The sequence below is a fragment of the Lampetra planeri genome, chromosome 12 (assembly GCF_965212315.1).
Source record: "Lampetra planeri chromosome 12, kcLamPlan1.2.h2, whole genome shotgun sequence".
NCBI classification, from domain to species: Eukaryota; Metazoa; Chordata; class Hyperoartia; order Petromyzontiformes; family Petromyzontidae; genus Lampetra; species Lampetra planeri.
This window is the reverse complement of record NC_136118.1, coordinates 15,416,402-15,440,897: the sequence shown is the minus strand read 5'-3', so window position 1 is coordinate 15,440,897 and position 24,496 is coordinate 15,416,402. Positions and strand designations below refer to the sequence as shown.

Below are 24,496 nucleotides of genomic sequence, written 5' to 3'. Positions count from 1 at the left end.
TGCCAGTGCACTGACTTTAATAAGCAGGGCAACAAGCCACATTACAGACTGCCAGTACACTGGCGCAGCTTCATAAAAACACATTAATATTTAAAAACTTTATTTTTAAATATTAGTTGTCTGCACACAAACATTTTATTAATTGCAAGGTGATTATTTAAATAGGTTTCTATCTCTATGAGTTGAGCGAAAGAAGCAAGGAAATAGTGCTTAAAATTGCCGTGGTGAGGCCTAGTCCCGCTCAGAGCCCCCGGCCTCGCCTAGCCTGGTAGATAGGTTCAACCTATCTACGTGACTTCACCGAAAGACCCAAAGAATAGTTGGTAGGCTGTCTGACTAGCGGTGCCCCGAGATGGTAGAGATGGAGACGACGACGACGAGAAGAATGGTGACGATGGACTTCAACAGCACAACGGGGATCCCACTCCAACAACAGCCACGAGGTCCCTCACAGGGGTCCTTCTTATACTCTCATCGTGGCCTCGCTCTGCCCCGGCCTCCTCTCTGGAACCTACTAGCGGGTTCCCGAGGCTTCCCGATGGGCCCCCCTCTGTGACCTTCCCCTTAGGTGTCCCCCACTCGTGTCTATCGTGGCCTACTGACTTCAATACTGCCGTAAACCGCAGTTCCACTTCGTCGCCAGCAGCCAACACTATGCCACTACACATGTATAAAGATAAATGTTGTCTCTTGTGATCACCTTGATACCGGCATCCCACGTACTGTATCACTCCGCTCAGCCCAATAAAGTAGTTCGTTGTCTCACGCGTTCCCTCGTGGGAGAACTGCGTTAGAGCGGAAACGCGTCGTGAGGACATCACGTGTTAAATGAGGACTTGCCGCACAGTTTAATCCGAGTCAGAGAAAGGATGAGTCAGACCGGAGTTGAGTTGCTGATGTTGTCCCCCCTCATGCTCTTCGTCCCAAATGTTCTCTCTGTCCCTCCTCCCCCCCATGCCAAATTCTGTTTGCGATCTTTTCCCTCCTTGCACCCTACCAGGGAATCAACTTCCCCTGGACATTAAGCAGTGCATCTCTTCAAGCCCCACCTCTTCTCCATTGCCCATTCTCTCCCCTCCCCTACCCTCTCGCGACTCCCACTTGCTCTCTGCTCTTGCCAACGAAACCACTCAATTTTTGTTACTGCTGTTATGCACTTACTGTATCTTGAACTTCTTTTGCACTGTACGTAGCCAACCATGCTAATCGGAGGTGCGTTGGAAGAACAACACAAACGGCAATTCCATGCAAACCGCCGTGAGCTAAGGTGCCCTGCAAATATAAAATATAAGCTTAACGTCCACTGTGAGTGAAGGTGACGGCGCATCATACCATACAACCCGCAGCAGTACCAGAATCGTTGTTTAGATTGGAGGAATCCGAAGAGCTATGAAGCTCTTTTTCAAAGATGTCCCGAGTGCAAAATAGGGGAAAATATAGACGAGTCACTCGGCACCAACGCAACAACAAACACATTACCAGACCACACCAAGACAACACACAGTCCCTCGTTAAAATGGCACTTTACAATTAACCAGGGCCGCCTCCTGGGTTCGAACCACATCCTGCCAAGGAGCAGCGAAGCGCCACCACCACCGGGCCGAGCGTCCTTCGTCTGCGCAGGAGACCCCCCCCCCGCTCGGCATGGAGCTCCGCGAGGTGGTGGACTGCGCCCTGGGCAGCTGCGTGCGCCACGAGCCTCTCGGCCGCGCCGCCTTCCTGCGCTGCTTCGCCGCCCCCTCGCGGAAGCCGCGGGGCACCGTCATCCTCTTCGACGTCGACGGCGCCGGGCGAGGGCTCAGCGGCGGCCACGTGGTGAACTACAACAAGCAGGGCACGTCCATCCACGCCGAGGTGCTGCTGCTGAGCGCCGTGAGAGCCGCGCTGCCGCGGCGGTGCGAGGGGGACGCGGAGGAGGCACCGCGCGGCTGCACCGTGCACTGCTACTCGACGTACAGCCCGTGCCGCGACTGCGTCGACTACATCCAGGTGAAGGGCGTGATCCACGTTCGTTTTGTCGGACCGTGAAGGAGAGAACTCAACATACAAGTATGACTTCCATTCGCAAGATTGATCTGCAGGGTCTCAATAGGTTCCCACTAAACTATTATTTTTAACCCCTTACCGATCGTCATCATCGCCGTCGTATACTTTACTCAGAATATCAAGTTGCCAGGGCAAACTTTGTGATCATTCACGTTTCGCAATTGTTCAAGTTCGTCCCTCCAGCAGAAAGTCACAACCTTCAGGGCTCTGCTCACGTCCGTGTTGTTATTTAACTCTTTACCCATTCAGCCCGAGTCTCAAGACTCATTTTCAGGAGGGTCCAGCCAAGTTTTCTCAGGACGTTTGCGACGTTGCTGTGTAATCCCAATTGAGTGATTTGCTGGCAATCTCAGCATTGGGATGTTTAGCCAACACCAGGTTCATTGACCGGTCCTACAACACGAGACCAACTCTGCAGCCTCCACTGGCAATGTCTCCTCCGTGCGCCCCTCGCCCCACGCCGCCCACGCACCAGGAGTTCGTGGCCAGCACGGGCGTGCGAGTGGCCATGCGCTGCTGCCGCCTGTACGAGCTGGACGTGACCAGGAGGCGCCCTGAAGCAGAGGGCGTCCTGCGGTCGCTGAGCAGCCTGGGACACGATTTTCGGCTCATGGGGCCACGGGACGCCATCGCCCTGCTCCTGGGAGGGCGCCTCGCCGACGGGGAGAGCGGGGCGAGTGGGGGGGACGCCGAGCCCTTGGTGGAGATGGCGGGGTTCGGGGACGAGCAGTTACACGCGCAGGTGCAGAGGAACAGGCAGATCGTGGAGGCGTACGCGAGATATGCGGGCGCCGTGTCTCTCGTGCTGGGCGAGCTCCGTGTGGACCCGGTAAGCCGCCGCTGATGCCGCTGATGCTGCTAAGTCCGTGGGTGCGCGCTTCATTATTGCACAGGGTGCGGTGTGCAGCCAGTGACAAACAGCATTGTACACCAGCCCTGGTGCAGACAGTCGGCTGACTTCCGTCTACCACTTGTCCTCCACACAAGCCGAGCCATCTGCAGGGGCCATCAGATCGCCAAGTTATTGCCCTTGCAGAGGTTTTCTTGGCTCAGTTGCTGAGCACAGTTAGGCACCAAAGGCCTGAAACGTCAAGCACCCAGCAACAAACAGCACTGCAGGTCATACGGCTGCTGGGATGTGTAAAACATATTTGATGATAATATTAATTATGGGTAAAATATACAGGGTGTTTCATGTGGAGACAGTTAAGTGGAAGATTGTCTGCCTTTGTTGCAAGGCCGTAGCCATGGAGTCAAATCTTCCAGGGGGTCTGGGGGTCCCAACCCAGACAAAAAAAAATCTAAATTTGAAAACTCGTTTCCTGCCTAAAATATAAAAAAATTCACTAACACCTGGGATGGACTTTTTTTAATGTCTAATAGTGTATTGCATTACATTGCTCTGATTTTACTTTTTTAACATTTCTTGTTTCATTGTTGTTTTTATTTACATAGCAAGTATTATACCTTTTTAAAGCAATATATTGCGGGGGGGGGGGCATTTTTTTACAAATTTGAATATGGGGGGGGGGATGTGTCCCCCCCCCCCCCCAATATATATATTATAATAACGGTCTTGATTTGTTGCTTATATTCGCCACGATGCCGCTTCCGAAGTGTTGACAACGGTCGATGTGCGGTGGTACTGGGGGGCACGACTAAGATGCACTTGGTGTCCCGATTCTCCAGGACAAATTCCCCTTCCTGGCCGACTTCCTGGCCCAGACGTCCGTGGAGCCGAGCGGCACGCCGAGAGGGGCCCGGGGCAGGCCCAGAGGAGCCTCGTCACGTGGGCCGGGGATCGGCCGACAGAGGCCCGCGGACTTTGAACGAGCTCTGGGTGCCTACGGTCTGTTCCTACACCCTCGAATCGGTGAGTACGGTAGCTACATCTTGACTTAAAGCTTTCGTGACTGCAGGAATTCATATTCTTTGGGTCTTTCGGCAAAGTCACGTAGATAGGTTCATAGAAAATTTAAAAAAAAACTATGTTTTGATCGCAACACAGGCGTTCGCTTACAGCACTTGCCCCAAAAGTATGTGAAGGCTGTAACGTGAATTTTTGTCCGAGTTGGTGGGCGAGTGGTTAAGTGGTGCGATTTTGTTAATTTGACCGGTATGTTGGGGGTAGTTGGAGGCAGTCGCCCTCAAACAACAGCAGCAGAGGGCAGAGGAGCAACGCTCACAACGAGCAGAGCGCCGTCATGGAGCAAGTTGCCAGTCAGGGGCACAGGCGGTGCATCTCACAGTCATCTCAGTCAACCCATGGCACATGGGGGGGGGGGGGTCTGTCCCTCCGATGAGCGACCCTTCGACACTTCACGCAGAGGCCTCGGGGTGCACCTGCCCTGGCACAAGCGCGGTGGTGACGTCACAAGCCACTTAGTGGCGAATTGGGGCCGTTGTATTGACGGCGGTGAACTCGGTGTGGGCAGGACGAGGCAGTCTATAGAAGACGAAGTCCTCAACACGGGAGGGGGATTCATCTTCTTGGGGGGGAATCAATGAGTTCGGTTCACGGGAACAGTGGCCACGGTATCCAAGTCGTGGCTTTGAGAGCACCCGAGTGACGGAATGAATCCCATGAGCGCTGTTGTGCGTTTTGTGTTGTGTGTTTTGTGCGTGTTGTGTGTGCTCACTAGTGTCACGAGAAGCCGATCGAGAAGAGATCAAGCGCGATCTGGTCGCTGTGATGAGGAAACACGACTATCAAGGTCCCCTATAAATGTTGTACATTCCACACATCACCCATGGGTTTTTATTATCGTTCCGATTAATAAAAGCAAAACGGACTGATCAAAGCAAGTTCATGGATGGCACTTGCTTTGATCAGAGACGGATGGCGACAGAGCAACGGAGAGCGAGAGACAGGGAAACGCCATTCTCTGTCCGCGGGCAGGACACGGGTTGACCGGCGAACTGGAACGCCGACAGCTTTGCATGTCTCAGTATTTTCCTGCACTAATTATCACGGTGGACTACGTATGGTGTGAACGAAGATTAACATACACACGTCTCATAATACACACGTCCCATAATACACACGTCTGTCAATCTCCAGCGTGTCACTCTCACAGGTCTCACATGAGCAGTCGTGGAGTGGTTAGCGCGCTACGAACCTGGCGACCCGAGTTCGATTCCCACACACGACCACCACCATCAACACCTGTGATAGCGATTATCTGAACCGGTCTTGGACCTCCCCTAGAAGTTGACTCAGCCTCAAATGAGTACCTGGTGCGGTGGTGCGTAAACATCACCACCGAGGAGACAAAGGCGGCCGGGCGGATGTGGTCCTGGCCACACCCCCTCGTGTGCCGTTCGTGGAACTGTAACCGACTGCATCCGGAGCCTCAGAAGTCTGCCCCCATCCCTGTGTCCGTGCTGCACGTGGCTCCACGCAGGCTGCCTGGAGGTGTCGCCCTGCGTATGTAGCGGCGCGTGCGTACGAGCGTGCCCGTGTCGCCAGGCGGGCCGCATGTGCATCCCGTTGTGTGGCGCCCACAGAGCCACGTGCACGCGGGGTGGCGCGGTGGGTGGCGCAAAGAGCCACATGAACACGGTGGGTGGTGGCACAGCGTGGGTGGCACAGGGGGGGGGGGGCTCAGAGCCACGGGCACGCAGGAAGGTGGCACGGCCCTCCCCACGCAGATACGCACCTCCACTGATGGGGCAGAGCAATATCCTCCTATTGCTCAATCATCTCTGGTTTACAGCAGAGGGAAATTCCACATTGCCACGACAGGAGGGGGGGTCTATTCCCTAGGATAACCGCTGTTGATTTCCCCACAAAGTGGTACTCTTTTTAATGACCCTAGAGGGATGATGGGCCAAGTCCACCTCAAATCAGGATTTGACCTCGCAACCTTGCAGATTGTGAGCCACTCGCTCTGCCGATCAAGCCTCTTCCTGTCCGGTCGTGAAGCAGCAGAGGTGGTAAATCAATAACTTTTCAAAGCTATTGCCTTCGTGGCAGTAGCTCTGAATGTCTCAGAGGATATTCTTGTGTATGATGTATCGTGCAACCAAAATACTGTATGTAAACATTACAATCGGCTTTACCCCTTCTTGCAAGAATATAGGTGTTAAGATGTTCAAACACCAAGTAGACCTAATGCCAGGCTGCATCAAGTCTGTATTCACCACACATGCTTGTGGTAAAATATGCAAACATTATTTCATAAACATGTACGCATTATCCTTCAAACTGACGGGCCTACACCAGTCAGCCTCCTTTCTGGCCTTGTCTCACCAGTGTGAGACCTGAGAATGTCAAAATGTGGACAGCACAAAGAGAATGCAAATATCAAAGCATGAATGGCTCTGGTCGAGCAGTTATATCTCTGGTGTAGGCCAATCGGTTTCAAAGACAATGCATACATTATCTAAGCATATTTTCATGTTTACCACGAGCATGATGCGTGGTTAATGCAGACTTGATGCCTTGTGAAAGGTGTCTATTTGGTGTGTGAACATATTGGTGGAAAGGGTAAAGCCTATTTTTTTATCATCTTAATACCATAAAAAAGGGTCCCATAGATAAAATAACAATCATAGAGCAATTGTTTGAATTCAACTGAAGTTGCAGTTTCACTGATTATCATGCTGGACTCAATTGGGATTATAGTACACAGAGCAGCAATCATCGTCCACTACTCGCAGATTAATGTCCCGACTTAAGTGCTGGTGTGGAGTCACCTAGTGCCGCCAAGGCACAAGACGGATGTGAGATGCACGCGTAATGGATACAGCAGTCTTGACCAATGTTCATGCGTCAGTGCGGTGTGCAGAGGGGGAGAGCAACTTTACAGTTGACGGCCAAGACAAGTCAAGACGGCGCAGGAGAAAAAACGCAACTTCACTGCTCTCAGAGCCATGAAGATGATATACCATGACCTCATCACTTTGATTTTTACTTTAGAAAATACAATTCCTGTTTGTCATGATTCTGCTAACAATGATGCCTTTGATGTGTGATCAATCTCATAATTGTTTGAATTCACCGTCCAATTGTAGGACATGGGGAAAGCACCTAGTCTCACTCTCCTTCCTGAACCCCCTGCAGCACACAGCGACCATCTTCACCACCATCACAACCTGCAGCTTCCGTTCCTCCCTTACAACAACCTCCTCCATCTCTTGTCCCCTCGCCCATCCTGCTCCTGCTACCCCGTCTCAGCCCCCAAGCTACGACAGGCCTATCACTACCCCAACCCTTCCTTAACCACTCCGACGTGTCATATCACCACAACACCACTTTCAATAACCCCACTTTTTAGTTCAACCACTATAATTTTACGTACAATTTTATCATTGTTGTAAAGCGCCTTGAATTCAGGCACTGATATATTACTCGATAAGATAAGGTGGTGGCGGTGGTGGTTCAGTGCCAATTGCTGGAGTTAAAAATAGCATTTACACTTCGTGTTCGCGTGGAAGTGAGAATATGTAACAAGTTAATATTTGGAAGTGTAATGAACAATAAGAGCTCCATCTAAAACTTTTTTTAATAAACATTGTTAAATCACCGGCGCAATGGTGACAATGAATGGCAATCATCGTAATGTGGGCGTGTGTACGGAACAACGTTTCCCTATCGCGCGTCGGGTACGGCACAGGCAATGACAAAGACTCCCTTTCAAACGCACATCCCCTGGGCACAGGCGCAGCGCCAGCCTCCACACGCTACATCTTGCAGTAACGATCCGCCTTCATCTTGGAGCGTCTGCAAAGGAAAAGAAACGTCAACTTTAGTTGATTCTCTTTATGAGTAGAATCCATGGGTGCTGCGGTGCCAGCTTTAAATTCACTTTGCAAGGGTATCCAGTGTATCACCTAATAGATGCATAGACAACATGTATGTAATGGCGCTTATACAACGACATACACAAACACAAAGATCCCCCCCTATAGCTTCCAGACTTTTGGGGCAATTGCTGGTAGCGAGGGGTGGGTGGCTTGTACCACACCCGCCCGCTTTTGTCTCCATACTGGCGATGTTTACAGACTGCACCAGCTACTCATTTGAGGCAGAGTTGACCTCGGAGGCCAGGGACCGGTTCAGATAATCGTCACTGATGTTGGCCATGAGCAGCAATCAATCTCGGGTCACCGGAGTTGTAGCACAGCGCACTCACCATTGCCCCACCACTCCCCACATACACTCACACATATACACATAGTATACGGCACATAATGACATGTGTATAACACTCTTCAGATCTATAACTTACACAGTAAGAACTTCTACATTGAACATCACACCTATTATATCTATGGAACCCTTTTTGCTGGTATGAAAATTATTAAAAACACCAGTCTAACATTGGTGAGATAAGGCCATAAGGAGGAGGCTGCCTCTGGTGTAGGTCAGCCAGTTTGTAGGACGATGTGTACATTATCCTGAACGCATGGTTGTTTGCATGTTTTACCACAAGCATGTGTAGTGAATGCAGAATTGATGCAGCCTTGCAATAGGTGTCTACTTGGCGTTTAAACATCTTAACACCTCCTGTATTCTTGCACCCATTATACATTGAACATCATACCCAGCCAAAGATGTAACACTCCATTATTTTAAATGCGTACACAGCTAGCTCATATATAAATGCTCTCTAGCTTTTACAATTGCAAATGTGCTGTTTCAATTAATGTTTACTCAAGGTGAGACTGGCGGCATGCCATAGTGTGACTGGGAGATTGTTCCATGTCCAAGCGGCTATCCGAGTTAATACCCAAGTTGCATTCCTCTCACCGGTCCAGTAGCGTCTCGTGCAAGGAGCCGTCTTTGCGGGCACGTTTGAGGCCCTCCTTGTCTTCCTCGCTTACACGCAATCTGCGGTCTTGAAAACTCTGAAACTTCTTTCTGGAAAAATGTGTCCACGCACACGGAAATCACAACTGTCATTTAATCTCCTCGGATGTGAAAATACAGCAAATTGCCCATCGTGGGGGTTGCGTTCTGGAAAATAGCCGTAATCGACAAATCTGCGCTCCACAAACTCAAAAGCATTGCAGGGAAAACTAGGGTTTGGTTCACGGTTCATAATATGAACTATGAAGCCACGTGAAGTGTCGAAGGTCCGCTGACAGGAAGTCACGGAACAGACTCAGGTGCCATGCTTGACTGACTGAGACGACTGGCAGATGCACCACCTGTGCCCCCTGCTGTACCAACTTGCTGCGTTTTAGCTGCCTGGCGCTCCGCTCGTTATGAACGTCACTCCTCTGCCCTACGCTGTTGTTGGAGGGCGACTACCTACAACTTCCCAGTAGCTTCCTTCACGAGCCTCTTACACAGAGGCCGATCTTGACACTGGCGCTACCAGTCTTCGGCAAGTCCACTCAGCTCCACATCCTCCTGTGCAGCATCATTCCATCCCTTCTCCGGCCCGTGCCATGCCCGTTTACCCCCCTCTATCCGGCCAAATATAAGCTGCTTGGGCATACGATGGCTGGACATGCGGGCTATGTAGGCCAGCCAACGCAGCTTTAGCTGCCGGAGGAGCTCACTGATGGGAATGCAACACACAAAAACATTTTGTGTTTTAGCTATGGCAGGAAATCAGAGAACCCAGTGGAAACCCATGCTGAGCAGAGGGAGAAAACTCCCAAACTCCACGCAGAAAGACACCAGTCGGGAATCCAACCAAGGCCCTTATTGCCATGAGGGTCGACTGCCACCTACTGCACGTTGCCACCCTGTCATCCAAATATTTTCACTAAATATTTGCCTGTAGAATTATTTGCTACGATTAAGGAACATCCACACCAGCTCAGCACCACGCATGTAGCGGTGCTGGCTCGCGGTTTTAAATTAAATAATCGCTTGGTTGGGCACTGGGACAGTGTCGCGGATAGTTTGAGGACCTTTGACGAGATTTTAAGTTGGACATTTTTTTTAAATTAATGTTTTTAATAGTATATATAACGTTTGTCTATGTGATTCTTAAATATGTTATTGTTCGTTTTATGTTATGTTAAAATCACAAGATGTGCTGCTCTCCAATTAGCTGGGTAAAGAGTGGGCTAGGTTTTGCCCAATCTTGGCCAGCTGGCTCAGAAGCATAACAAACAAGGGTATGAGGATACTAACATTGCCCCACGTGGCCTGGTCAGCGGTGCAGCAGGCAGGCAGCGGTCACTTACACATAGTTGACTTCACAGTGCTTCAGGTTTCCCCGGTCTTCAGCCGTGAGGCCGTCCTTTGGAGCAGTCTGTCTCTCTGCACTCGAACGCACCTACGTGAAACGTAGCCGTATGATGCGGTGTGCAAGATACTTGAGGTAGTTATCAATATTGGGCATCTACACTTGCTCCAATGATATGGGTACACCAAACGCTTGCCCATCACGGGTCTGGTTACATTCTTGAAATAGCCACAATCAGCAAATCCACGATGTGCAAACTCAAAAGGCACCCCTCTTGTTTAATGTTATCCTACAACAACCCAAACATTAAACACGTATTTTGAATATACATTTTTATTAATTTCTAGTGTTAAATATAACTTGTACGGTAAATGTATTTTATATACCTATGTTTTATGTAGTGTACAATACTGTACAAGTATCCGTTTCCAGAACTATACACTACAAGAAGAAAATCGCCGGCGGCTGGCCCCCACTGCCTCCCTATTGGAGGCTGGGAACACCACGTGACCTAGGACCCGTGATGGGCCGCCTGGGAGACAAGACGGCACACGTGTGTTGTTCCGCAGCAGCAGCATCATCATTGCGAGCAGTGCAGTTACGATGCGAACTGCACCTCAATAGATTTGGTGCCAAACTATAAAACCGCAATAGCTAAACCTGCGAGAGAGAAGAGGAGTTTGCTTCATTTATTAAACTCAAATAATTTTTGTCCACGAATCCAACAACCTCTCAGGGGTAAGGTGATGTCCACAAATCTTTCTATCACCTACAGTTCCTCACCAAATATATTTGGATGACAGATTAGGGAACAAAATAAGTGAAGCTGCTGCATTGGTAGTGGTGCAAAAGCACAATATCTAACACTGTGGGCCTTAATAGAAAATGCCATAATAGGCTACGTTTTGTGAAATGGCCCTCCTGTATAGCACATAGATAGAGCAAGCAAGGATGGGGATGTGTCTGTTGAGCAGTCCAGTTAAGGTATTTGCCAGTAGATTGCTGAATATGTTAAATAATTAGACAGAAAAGAGAAAGGAAATTAGGTTGTGGCTTGAGACCACGGAGTAGCTCGAGTAATTCGACCTTTAAGTCAAGACAGCTTATAGAGAAGAGCCTGGAGTATGGGGTAGGACCTTTGGATTCCCTTTGTAGGGTTTAAGCCAGCCTGTGACTCGAGTGGGAACTACTCGGCTGTTATTGTGTCCCGGCTTCAATGGCGATATTAAATAATGTAACGTCGGCTTTTAACCCTCCTGGGTTCTTCACACTTGGTAGGTGCACAGTGATGGGATGACCTTCCTCTGTTTAAGACCGGAAACATACTTCTTCACAACTATGGCAACCGCCTGAAGCTGGTTGTAATCACAAGCGAAACGTTGTTTTCTCTCATTGTAGATGTTGCAGGTTTACTCTCCAACACGCCGGTGTGCTCAAGTACTCACCAATTGGCATGTTTTGTTCACGTGACAAACCTTAATTGGCCATGTTGGGTGGAGGTGGGTTTACACCACATTCACATTTATGCAATCTACCCCAAAAAACGTTATGACTGATATGAAAAAAGATAATCATTCTTCATGGTCCGGACAGGACACCAAGCCTTAATAATAATTTCCAATGGTAAAGAAAAGCGTTTTTCGTGTCCCCACTGGTAGATTTAAGATACATACACACCACGCGGGCGGCTTACCTTGACGATGTGCTCATCGGAGGCCGTGCAGCTCGCAGCGACGATGTCTCCAACGTCATTCACACCAACGAAGCTGCCGTTCGCCGCAAGCAAGGCCAACTTCCCCTAAAAGATTTCACAGGGCTGTCAGCGAAAGTGCTGTTAGCGAGTAGCGCCAATGAAGTCCAGCACCACAAGGGCCCCCTCGGCTGAGTACCATACGGCTCTTGATGCGCATGATCCAGTACACACAGTACATGTGGACACGCGCGTGTGTGTGTGTGTGTGCAACGCCCATACGTCTTGAAAGATGGGCTCCCACTGCTCGCGGGAACCGATGGCGTCAGCTCGCCCCACCACCACACCATCGCTCACTCCCAGGTACTTCCCGTAGCCAGACTTCAACGCTATCCTGCAGCGACGACACATTAAGTCATTATAACCATTGCATATATAGAGTGTTGCTTAAATGCCTCAGGATCACAAAGGGCGATACGTCACGTCTCATCTTAACCGTTCCAAGGGGATCCCCCCCAGTGGCAGCTGTCCCCGTGTGGCGCAGGGCGACAGCGCATGGTTTGCAAGTGGGCATTTGTCTGCGAGCAGGGGGGTGACAAGTTGCAGCGTGAAATCCCAATTGAGTAATTTGCGGGTTATTAAAAAAAGGTAAATCTGGACGACGCCAGCACACAACGGCGTACTCTTTTTGAATGGCATCACTGGATCTCTAACGGCCACTGTGAAGTAGACAGCATGTAGTATTATATGGTTAATACACTGCAGTAATAACCAGGGACGCCTGCTAAATTCGAACCACAAAGCTCTGCAACAAGGGGCAAACTTGCGAACACTGGGTCGGCACCAAAGTAGCCCCCCCGAAGCTCTGCACTCCTCTACATATATTATGGTCTTATCGGCCAATTAATGTGTTGAGGAAATCCGAACACCCGGAAAAACCTCATGCATGCAAGGGGGAACACTCCATCCCACAACAGGTGGAGTCCAAAATTCGCTGTACCGCCTTCTCCTGGCAGAGAGCCAAGGTACGGCTCCTCCTTGACGCCCACAGGATGGGAGCTTGACAACATTGGTGTGGTGATCCAACAACCCTTGCAGCTGCCTCCACATCGTTGGACGACAGTCACGTGCAGCGTAGCCACCACCATAAAGTGTATGCGAGTGCTGCAGAGCAATGATGGACAGATCACCTGGTGTCAGACAGCTTGACGGCTGTGAACTGCTCAGGGGGTGATGGGCCATCGTCTGAAACATTCGCAGATGCACACCACTCATTGACGGGTGCCCAGGGGCAACAAAACAACCGACATGGGAAGCACATCAAGGTGAACGCAGCACATCCTTAAAACCACTTGTCTTTTTTGTTATTTCTGTTCACTCAGGAAAACTAAACACTTTTTCAGGAGGGCCCTGCCAAGTTTTCACAGTAAGGGGAAATGTTGCTTGCTAGGTGTAATCCAATTGAGTAATTTGCAGGTCATTTGTCAGTATTAGGTTGCTTTACCAATATAAGTTCCATTGGATGAGGATTTTCTTGCAGTGGCAGGAAATTGGGGATCCCAGAGGAAACCATTCAGAACAGAGGACAAACATACAAACTCGACACAGAAAGGTGCCCAAGACATGGAATCAAACCCAGGTCCATCGAGCTGTGAGGCACAAGTGTTACCACTGTGCCACACCCTGCAGCCCTAAATTAGAAATACAACAGAGAAATCTCGCTCTTCCACAGGTCCTCCCAGTGCTGGCCTCACTGCACTGGCTTCCCACCCACAAGCAGCCACTCCACACACACCATTGCACCTTCCTCCTCCTCCACAACCCAAACCACCCCGACTCTGTTAGCGATACAAGTCTGCGGGTCTCCATTTGGGTGTCTCGGTCTTCATGCACATCCGATGAGAACGGTTGGCTATGTATGGTCTGAAAGATGTTCAACATTATACATACATGCGAGTCAATGGGTCTTTGTGGGTGGGTAGCTGCTCGTTTAGCTCCACAAAATCAGAAAAAGATTGGACCGAGAGGGATGGTGATGGCGTGACTAGTCCTTCATCCAACAATGGATAGACAATGACCGATTATTACTGATATTTCTAACGAGGGCTTGTACGATGAAAGCCACAGAATATGCTGTCCTGTATTACCGTAGCACGGAACCACTTTCTCCTTTTGCAGAAAGCGCAGGGGTCGAGCGGCAACTTCGATCCATTATAGAGTCTTTATTCTCCCAGGCAAATACAAAGATCTTCTTAGGTTTTTTCGGTAAAGTCACGTAGAAAGTAAAATAAAATAAAAACAAAAATCACGACGTTTCGGAGGCAACACAAGTCTCCGTCATCAGGTGGGACCGTCACAGCCAGATTAGCTGTATCAAGTGAGGCAATGATTCAAGATGTAATCCCTTAAAAGCGAGTTGAGGGGGGAGGGAGAGGGAGGGGGGAGCTCATCAGACTATGGTAGCCAATGAAAGGAAAGTATCGGGAGGGAGGGGGGGCGAGGCCAAAAGGGTGGGCGATGGACGTGGAAGCGCTTGTGCCCAAGCGGCCAATTACTGCACACGCCAACACAATGGAGCGATTGTGCGCAAGCGGCCAGCCACTGCACCCGCCAACACAATGGGCAGAGAGGAGGAGGGGGAGGTCTAATATACATGATAGACAAAAGAACGAAAATGATGATGGGTACAAACTTAGGGGGAGCTCATCAGACTATGGTAGCCAATGAATGGAACGTATCGGGAGGGAGGGGGGGGGGCGGGGGGGGGGGATGAGGCCAAAGGGTGGGCGACGGACGTGGAAGCGCTTGTGCGCAAGCGGCCAATTACTGCACACGCCAACACAATGGAGAGAGAGGGGGAGTGGGGGGTCTGATACACATGATAGACAAAAGAACGAAAATGCCCATGTTTATACCAATGCTGGCTGAACAATGAAGAAAGTACTGTTAAAATAACTGGGGATGTTAACACTCGGTAAAGTACAGTAAAATAGTGCCTGTCAGATAAGATGGTCCAAAAAATTTGTGATTAAGTCTTTTTTGCGTGGTTGATAACATCTTTCCAATGATTACTAAGTTTGTACCCATCATCACGGTTGAAATTATGTCTGTGTTTGTATATTTGTATGGCTTCGAAAGGTTTGTACACGAAGCCATACAAATATACAAACACAGACATAATTTCAACCGTGATGATGGGTACAAACTTAGTAATCATTGGAAAGATGTTATCAACCACGCAAAAAAGACTTAATCACAAATTTTTTGGACCATCTTATCTGACAGGCACTATTTTACTGTACTTTACCGAGTGTTAACATCCCCAGTTATTTTAACAGTACTTTCTTCATTGTTCAGCCAGCATTGGTATAAACATGGGCATTTTCGTTCTTTTGTCTATCATGTGTATCAGACCCCCCACTCCCCCTCTCTCTCCATTGTGTTGGCGTGTGCAGTAATTGGCCGCTTGCGCACAAGCGCTTCCACGTCCGTCGCCCACCCTTTGGCCTCATCCCCCCCCCCCCGCCCCCCCCCCTCCCTCCCGATACGTTCCATTCATTGGCTACCATAGTCTGATGAGCTCCCCCTAAGTTTGTACCCATCATCATTTTCGTTCTTTTGTCTATCATGTATATTAGACCTCCCCCTCCTCCTCTCTGCCCATTGTGTTGGCGGGTGCAGTGGCTGGCCGCTTGCGCACAATCGCTCCATTGTGTTGGCGTGTGCAGTAATTGGCCGCTTGGGCACAAGCGCTTCCACGTCCATCGCCCACCCTTTTGGCCTCGCCCCCCCTCCCTCCCGATACTTTCCTTTCATTGGCTACCATAGTCTGATGAGCTCCCCCCTCCCTCTCCCTCCCCCCTCAACTCGCTTTTAAGGGATTACATCTTGAATCATTGCCTCACTTGATACAGCTAATCTGGCTGTGACGGTCCCACCTGATGACGGAGACTTGTGTTGCCTCCGAAACGTCGTGATTTTTGTTTTTATTTTATTTTACTTTCTACGTGACTTTACCGAAAAAACCTAAGAAGATGATTCCTTGCAGTCACGAAAGCTTCAAATCTAGAAATACAAAGATATCTTTTCACGTAGAAATAAATATCACGACGTACCTGTGTGCGGTGCTCCAAGTGTGAAGAGCCCATTGTCCAGGGCTTGGATGTACGTCCCAGACCCCATCTCAATACAGACGGAACCCGTGATTTGGGAGACGCAGGAAACAGTCCACCAGCCGTCTGTGTGCACACACATTTTAAGTAAACGTCACTCGGTCTTAGAACTTTCAACCGGTTTCAAATCCCGCTCGTGATCGTTGATGATCGAGACTCGCCGAGGAGTGGAATTAGAAGGGAACCCACCCAAAAGGGTAACCACCACGGGGTGGGAACGATGAGATCATCAGCAGCAGCAGGGTGCAGGAGCTACGTCGATTGTTGTCTTGAAAAACTGAGAAATTCCGACAGCTTGGTTAGGCCTTCATCCAGCAGTGGAGAGGTCGTGGTTGACGATATGACATCCAGAACATTACATGTCTGTCATGCACATATTTTATGAAAATATTATCCTTTGTTTAAACCATACCATATTCCCCAGATTATAACATTATTGTAAATAATAAAGTTAGACAAATATTGTCACAAACACCAACAGAGCATAAGACGCATCCACACATCTGCTTTGAAATACGCAGGGAAGTGTCTTACAATCGGCAGAATACGGCAAGATCAACACTGATGAACACAGCAGAGTGGCTGTGTTCTAACAAGCACGACACATTTTTATTCTGAATTCGTCCAGGAAAGCCTCACCAAGTCTCAATAATCGTTTTGATCAGGGTCCTGGCAAGTGGTCGCAGTTGGGAGAGATGTTGCGACCGCTGTGTGTAATCCCGAGTGTAATTTGTAGGTAATTTTCAGCACTAGGATGATTGGCCAATACCAGTTACGGTGTGTGTGCCCATGTACAACAGGTGGAGAACATTCAAACTCCACACAGAAAGGCACCCGCGCCAGGAATCAAACCCAGGAATGAAACCCAGGCATCAAACCCAGGAATGAAACCCAGGCATCAAACCGAGGAATGAAACCCAGGCATAAAACCCAGGAATGAAACCCAGGCATCAAACACAGGCATCAAACCCAGGAATGAAACCCAGGAATGAAACCCAGGCATCAAACCCAGGAATGAAACCCAGGCATCAAACCCAGGAATGAAACCCAGGCATCAAACCGAGGAATGAAACCCAGGCATAAAACCCAGGAATGAAACCCAGGCATCAAACACAGGCATCAAACCCAGGAATGAAACCCAGGAATGAAACCCAGGAATGAAACCCAGGAATGAAACCCAGGAATGAAACCCAGACATAAAACCCAGGCATCAGACCCAGGAATGAAACCCAGGAATGAAACCCAGGCATCAACCCCAGGCATCAAACCCAGGAATGAAACCCAGGAATGAAACCGAAGAATGAAACCCAGGCATCAAACCCAGGAATGAAACCCAGGAATGAAACCCAGGCATCAAACTCAGGAATTAAACTCAGGAATGAAACCCAGGAATGAAACCCAGGCATGAAACCCAGGCATAAAACCCAGGCATCAGACCCAGGAATGAAACGCAGGAATGAAACCCAGGCATCAACCCCAGGCATCAAACCGAGGAATGAAACCCCGGAATGAAACCCAGGAATCAAACCCAGGAATGAAACCCAGGCATCAAACCGAGGAATGAAACCCAGGCATCAAACCCAGGAATGAAACCCAGGCATCAAACACAGGCATCAAACCCAGGAATGAAACCCAGGAATGAAACCCAGGCATCAAACCCAGGAATGAAACCCAGGAATCAAACCCAGGCATAAAACCCAGGCATCAGACCCAGGAATCAAACCCATGAATCAAACCCAGGAATGAAACCCAGGCATCAACCCCAGGCATCAAACCCAGGAATGAAACCCAGGAATGAAACCGAGGAATGAAACCCAGGCATGAAACCCAGGCATCAAACCCAGGAATGAAACCCAGGAATGAAACCCAGGCATCAAACTCAGGAATGAAACCCAGGAATGAAACCCAGGCATCAAACTCAGGAATGAAACCCAGGAATGAAACCCAGGCATAAAACCCAGGCATCAGACCCAGGAATGAAACGCAGGAATGAAACCCAGGCATAAAACCCAGGCATCAGACCCAGGAATCAAACCCAGGAATCAAACCCAGGAATGAAACCCAGGCATCAACCCCAGGCATCAAACCCAGGAATGAAACCCAGGAATGAAACCGAGGAATGAAACCCAGGCATGAAACCCAGGCATCAAACCCAGGAATGAAACCCAGGAATGAAACCCAGGCATCAAACTCAGGAATGAAACCCAGGAATGAAACCCAGGCATAAAACCCAGGCATCAGACCCAGGAATGAAACGCAGGAATGAAACCCAGGCATCAACCCCAGGCATCAAACCGAGGAATGAAACCCAGGAATCAAACCCAGGCATCAAACCCAGGCATCAACCCCAGGCATCAACCCCAGGCATCAAACCCAGGAATGAAACCCTGGAATGAAACCCAGGAATGAAACCCAGGTATCAACCCCAGGAATGAAACCCAGGCATCAACCCCAGGCATCAAACCCAGGAATGAAACCCAGGAATGAAACCCAGGCATCAAACCCAGGAATGAAACCCAGGAATGAAACCCAGGCATAAAACCCAGACATCAGACCCAGGAATCAAACCCAGGAATGAAACCCAGGCATCAACCCCAGGCATCAAACCCAGGAATGAAACCCAGGAATGAAACCCAGGAATTAAACCCAGGCATCAACCCCAGGCATCAAACCCAGAAATGAAACCCAGGAATGAAACCGAGGAATGAAACCCAGGCATCAAACCCAGGAATGAAACCCAGGAATGAAACCCAGGCATCAAACTCAGGAATGAAACTCAGGAATGAAACCCAGGCATAAAACCCAGGCATCAGACCCAGGAATGAAACGGAGGAATGAAACCCAGGCATCAACCCCAGGCATCAAACCGAGGAATGAAACCCAGGAATCAAACCCAGGCATCAAACCCAGGAATGAAACCCTGGAATGAAACCCAGGCATCAAGCCCAGGCATCAACCCCAGGAATGAAACCCAGGAATCAAACCCAGGAATCAAACCCAGGAATGAAACCCAGGCATCAAACCGAGGAATGAAACCCAGGCATCAAACCCAGGAATGAAACCCAGGCATAAAACACAGGCATCAAACCCAGGAATGAAACCCAGGAATGAAACCCAGGCATCAAACCCAGGAATGAAACCCAGGAATGAAACCCAGGAATGAAACCCAGGCATAAAACCCAGGCATCAGACCCAGGAATCAAATCCAGGAATCAAACCCAGGAATGAAACCCAGGCATCAACCCCAGGCATCAAACCCAGGAATGAAACCCAGGAATGAAACCGAGGAATGAAACCCAGGCATGAAACCCAGGCATCAAACCCAGGAATGAAACCCAGGAATGAAACCCAGGCATCAAACTCAGGAATGAAACCCAGGAATGAAACCCAGGCATAAAACCCAGGCATCAGACCCAGGAATGAAACGCAGGAATGAAACCCAGGCATCAACCCCAGGCATCAAACCGAGGAATGAAACCCAGGAATCAAACCCAGGCATCAAACCCAGGAATGAAACCCAGGCATCAACCCCAGGCATCAAACCCAGGAATGAAACCCTGGAAAGAACCCCAGGAATGAAACCCAGGTATCAACCCCAGGAATGAAACCCAGGCATCAACCCCAGGCATCAAACCCAGGAATGAAACCCAGGCATCAACCCCAGGCATCAAACCCAGGAATGAAACCCAGGAATGAAACCCAGGCATCAAACACAGGAATGAAACCCAGGAATGAAACCCAGGAATGAAACCCAGGCATAAAACCCAGACATCAGACCCAGGAATCAAACACAGGAATGAAACCCAGGCATCAACCCCAGGCATCAAACCCAGGAATGAAACCCAGGAATGAAACCCAGGAATTAAACCCAGGCATCAACCCCAGGCATCAAACCCAGGAATGAAACCCAGGAATGAAACCGAGGAATGAAACCCAGGCATCAAACCCAGGCATCAAACCCAGGAATGAAACCCAGGCATCAAACTCAGGAATGAAACTCAGGAATGAAACCCAGGCATAAAACCCAGGCATCAGACCCAGGAATAAAACGGAGGAATGAAACCCAGGCATCAACCCCAGGCATCAAACCGAGGAATGAAACCCAGGAATCAAACCCAGGCATCAAACCGAGGAATGAAACCCCGGAATGAAACCCAGGAATCAAACCCAGGAATGAAACCCAGGCATCAAACCGAGGAATGAAACCCAGGCATCAAACCCAGGAATGAAACCCAGGCATCAAACACAGGCATCAAACCCAGGAATGAAACCCAGGAATGAAACCCAGGCATCAAACCCAGGAATGAAACCCAGGAATCAAACCCAGGCATAAAACCCAGGCATCAGACCCAGGAATCAAACCCATGAATCAAACCCAGGAATGAAACCCAGGCATCAACCCCAGGCATCAAACCCAGGAATGAAACCCAGGAATGAAACCGAGGAATGAAACCCAGGCATGAAACCCAGGCATCAAACCCAGGAATGAAACCCAGGAATGAAACCCAGGCATCAAACTCAGGAATGAAACCCAGGAATGAAACCCAGGCATCAAACTCAGGAATGAAACCCAGGAATGAAACCCAGGCATAAAACCCAGGCATCAGACCCAGGAATGAAACGCAGGAATGAAACCCAGGCATAAAACCCAGGCATCAGACCCAGGAATCAAACCCAGGAATCAAACCCAGGAATGAAACCCAGGCATCAACCCCAGGCATCAAACCCAGGAATGAAACCCAGGAATGAAACCGAGGAATGAAACCCAGGCATGAAACCCAGGCATCAAACCCAGGAATGAAACCCAGGAATGAAACCCAGGCATCAAACTCAGGAATGAAACCCAGGAATGAAACCCAGGCATAAAACCCAGGCATCAGACCCAGGAATGAAACGCAGGAATGAAACCCAGGCATCAACCCCAGGCATCAAACCGAGGAATGAAACCCAGGAATCAAACCCAGGCATCAAACCCAGGCATCAACCCCAGGCATCAACCCCAGGCATCAAACCCAGGAATGAAACCCTGGAATGAAACCCAGGAATGAAACCCAGGTATCAACCCCAGGAATGAAACCCAGGCATCAACCCCAGGCATCAAACCCAGGAATGAAACCCAGGAATGAAACCCAGGCATCAAACCCAGGAATGAAACCCAGGAATGAAACCCAGGCATAAAACCCAGACATCAGACCCAGGAATCAAACCCAGGAATGAAACCCAGGCATCAACCCCAGGCATCAAACCCAGGAATGAAACCCAGGAATGAAACCCAGGAATTAAACCCAGGCATCAACCCCAGGCATCAAACCCAGAAATGAAACCCAGGAATGAAAACGAGGAATGAAACCCAGGCATCAAACCCAGGAATGAAACCCAGGAATGAAACCCAGGCATCAAACTCAGGAATGAAACTCAGGAATGAAACCCAGGCATAAAACCCAGGCATCAGACCCAGGAATGAAACGGAGGAATGAAACCCAGGCATCAACCCCAGGCATCAAACCGAGGAATGAAACCCAGGAATCAAACCCAGGCATCAAACCCAGGAATGAAACCCTGGAATGAAACCCAGGCATCAAGCCCAGGCATCAACCCCAGGAATGAAACCCAGGAATCAAACCCAGGAATCAAACCCAGGAATGAAACCCAGGCATCAAACCGAGGAATGAAACCCAGGCATCAAACCCAGGAATGAAACCCAGGCATAAAACACAGGCATCAAACCCAGGAATGAAACCCAGGCATCAAACCCAGGAATGAAACCCAGGAATGAAACCCAGGAATGAAACCCAGGCATAAAACCCAGGCATCAGACCCAGGAATCAAACCCAGGAATCAAACCCAGGAATGAAACCCAGGCATCAACCCCAGGCATCAAACCCAGGAATGAAACCCAGGAATGAAACCGAGGAATGAAACCCAGGCATGAAACCCAGGCATCAAACCCAGGAATGAAACCCAGGAATGAAACCCAGGCATCAAACTCAGGAATGAAACCCAGGAATGAAACCCAGGCATAAAACCCAGGCATCAGACCCAGGAATGAAACGCAGGAATGAAACCCAGGCATCAACCCCAGGCATCAAACCGAGGAATGAAACCCAGGAATCAAACCCAGGCATCAAACCCAGGAATGAAACCCAGGCATCAAACCCAGGAATGAAACCCTGGAAAGAACCCCAGGAATGAAACCCAGGTATCAACCCCAGGAATGAAACCCAGGCATCAACCCCAGGCATCAAACCCAGGAATGAAACCCAGGCATCAACCCCAGGCATCAAACCCAGGAATGAAACCCAGGAATGAAACCCAGGCATCAAACACAGGAATGAAACCCAGGAATGAAACCCAGGAATGAAACCCAGGCATAAAACCCAGACATCAGACCCAGGAATCAAACACAGGAATGAAACCCAGGCATCAACCCCAGGCATCAAACCCAGGAATGAAACCCAGGAATGAAACCCAGGAATTAAACCCAGGCATCAACCCCAGGCATCAAACCCAGGAATGAAACCCAGGAATGAAACCGAGGAATGAAACCCAGGCATCAAACCCAGGCATCAAACCCAGGAATGAAACCCAGGCATCAAACTCAGGAATGAAACTCAGGAATGAAACCCAGGCATAAAACCCAGGCATCAGACCCAGGAATAAAACGGAGGAATGAAACCCAGGCATCAACCCCAGGCATCAAACCGAGGAATGAAACCCAGGAATCAAACCCAGGCATCAAACCCAGGAATGAAACCCTGGAATGAAACCCAGGCATAAAACCCAGACATCAGACCCAGGAATCAAACCCAGGAATGAAACCCAGGCATCAACCCCAGGCATCAAACCCAGGAATGAAACCCAGGAATGAAACCCAGGAATTAAACCCAGGCATCAACCCCAGGCATCAAACCCAGGAATGAAACCCAGGAATGAAACCGAGGAATGAAACCCAGGCATCAAACCCAGGCATCAAACCCAGGAATGAAACCCAGGCATCAAACTCAGGAATGAAACTCAGGAATGAAACCCAGGCATAAAACCCAGGCATCAGACCCAGGAATAAAACGGAGGAATGAAACCCAGGCATCAACCCCAGGCATCAAACCGAGGAATGAAACCCAGGAATCAAACCCAGGCATCAAACCCAGGAATGAAACCCTGGAATGAAACCCAGGCATCAAGCCCAGGCATCAACCCCAGGAATGAAACCCAGGAATCAAACCCAGGCATCAACCCAGGCATCAAACCCTGGAATGAAACCCAGGCATCAAGCCCAGGCATCAACCCCAGGAATGAAACCCAGGAATCAAACCCAGGCATCAACCCAGGCATCAAACCCTGGAATGAAACCCAGGCATCAAACCCAGGAATGAAACCCAGGAATGAAACCCAGGCATCAAACCCAGGCATCAACCCCAGGCATCAAACCCTGGAATGAAACCCAGGCATCAACCCCAGGCATCAAACCGAGGAATGAAACCCAGGAATCAAACCCAGGCATCAAACCCAGGAATGAAACCCTGGAATGAAACCCAGGCATCAACCCCAGGCATCAAACCCTGGAATGAAACCCAGGCATCAAGCCCAGGCATCAACCCCAGGAATGAAACCCAGGAATCAAACCCAGGCATCAACCCCAGGCATCAAACCCTGGAATGAAACCCAGGCATCAACCCCAGGCATCAAACCCAGGAATGAAACCCAGGAATGAAACCCAGGCATCAACCCCAGGCATTCTCGCTGCGAGGCGTCAGCGTGCCCCCCACCGCATCAGCGCCCGACGCACCGACGATGTCCACCTCCTCCTCGTCCCCCTTTCTCTTCTTCTGTTTTTTCTTCTTGTGGCTGTTAACAAAACAACCCAAGCCACCAAGAATCAGTACAAAGTCTTCTTCTGTATAAACCAGGCGCCACTAAACACGCAGCAAACATCGGAACACCAACAGTGGGATGAGCAACATCTGCTTATTAAAGACACAAGCCACAGTGCGCGTGCGGCCACAGAACCCAGACTGTGGGCCACAAAGTGACCCGCCGCAGTGTGCGCTCCTTCGACGGAGGAGGAAGAGCAGACATCGCGAACTCTGCCTCCTCAAGCCCGTCGTGTTCAGCACACCCCGACATGGACACAGTCTCCTACTCTCGCCTGCCACGCCAGCCCCTTCAGCACGAGTCGTCTCACCCCCCCTACCCTCACCACCCTGTCTCCCTCACCCCTCGCTAACCTCCCTCACCCTTCTCCACCACCCTTCTCCCTACCCTCGCCGCTCTCTCCCCGACCCCCTCACCCGCCGTGGCTCCGCGCTCCCTTCAAGACGAGGCGACTGCTCCTCACTCCCGCGTACTCCGCCATTGTTGACCTCTGTGGATCGAATCGAGTTATAACGACCATCTACCGAGTCTAGAATCGGTGACGAACGATCCGCTGTGGCCCATTG

At 49.8% G+C, this 24,496-nt stretch overlaps 2 protein-coding genes across 9 annotated transcripts in view; one reads left to right on the top strand and one right to left on the bottom strand.

The window, feature by feature from the left end:
* LOC144721776 (uncharacterized) overlaps positions 1-7,573 on the top strand; it is a 20,921-nt gene extending 13,348 nt beyond the window's left edge. For 6 of the 8 annotated variants that reach the window (XM_078599686.1, XM_078599681.1, XM_078599687.1 and 3 more), the window contains 6 exons: positions 1,539-1,989; positions 2,522-2,875; positions 3,736-3,919; positions 4,689-4,760; positions 5,451-5,608; positions 6,825-7,573. In XM_078599686.1, coding sequence (XP_078455812.1) covers positions 1,539-1,989; positions 2,522-2,875; positions 3,736-3,919; positions 4,689-4,760; positions 5,451-5,608; positions 6,825-6,941 — 1,336 coding nt within the window. In that variant the 3' untranslated portion in view covers positions 6,942-7,573. The remainder of the gene's footprint in view (positions 1-1,538; positions 1,990-2,521; positions 2,876-3,735; positions 3,920-4,688; positions 4,761-5,450; positions 5,609-6,824) is intronic. The other 2 variants (XM_078599682.1, XM_078599688.1) reach the window with 2 other exon arrangements.
* Positions 7,536-24,496, bottom strand: FRG1 (FSHD region gene 1). The gene is made up of 9 exons (XM_078599703.1): positions 24,347-24,496; positions 23,845-23,903; positions 16,002-16,124; positions 13,077-13,131; positions 12,169-12,280; positions 11,890-11,994; positions 10,195-10,286; positions 8,801-8,911; positions 7,536-7,771 (listed from the first exon to the last, which is right to left on the bottom strand). The coding sequence occupies exons 1-9, from the start codon at positions 24,448-24,450 to the stop codon at positions 7,732-7,734; spliced, it is 801 nt and encodes a 266-aa protein (XP_078455829.1). The 5' UTR covers positions 24,451-24,496; the 3' UTR covers positions 7,536-7,731.

What these genes read in the sequence shown, in the direction of transcription:
- FRG1 (XM_078599703.1), bottom strand. Translation starts at nt 24,450, where the DNA reads ATGGTCGTTATAACTCGATTCGATCCACAGAGGTCAACAATGGCGGAG. An exon ending in GGAGGAGGTGGACATCGTCG is followed by an intron (nt 16,125 to 23,844) that starts GTGCGTCGGGCG and finishes GTGTGCACACAG; the next exon opens with ACGGCTGGTGGACTGTTTCC. An exon ending in GGGAGCCCATCTTTCAAGAC is followed by an intron (nt 11,995 to 12,168) that starts GTATGGGCGTTG and finishes GAAATCTTTTAG; the next exon opens with GGGAAGTTGGCCTTGCTTGC.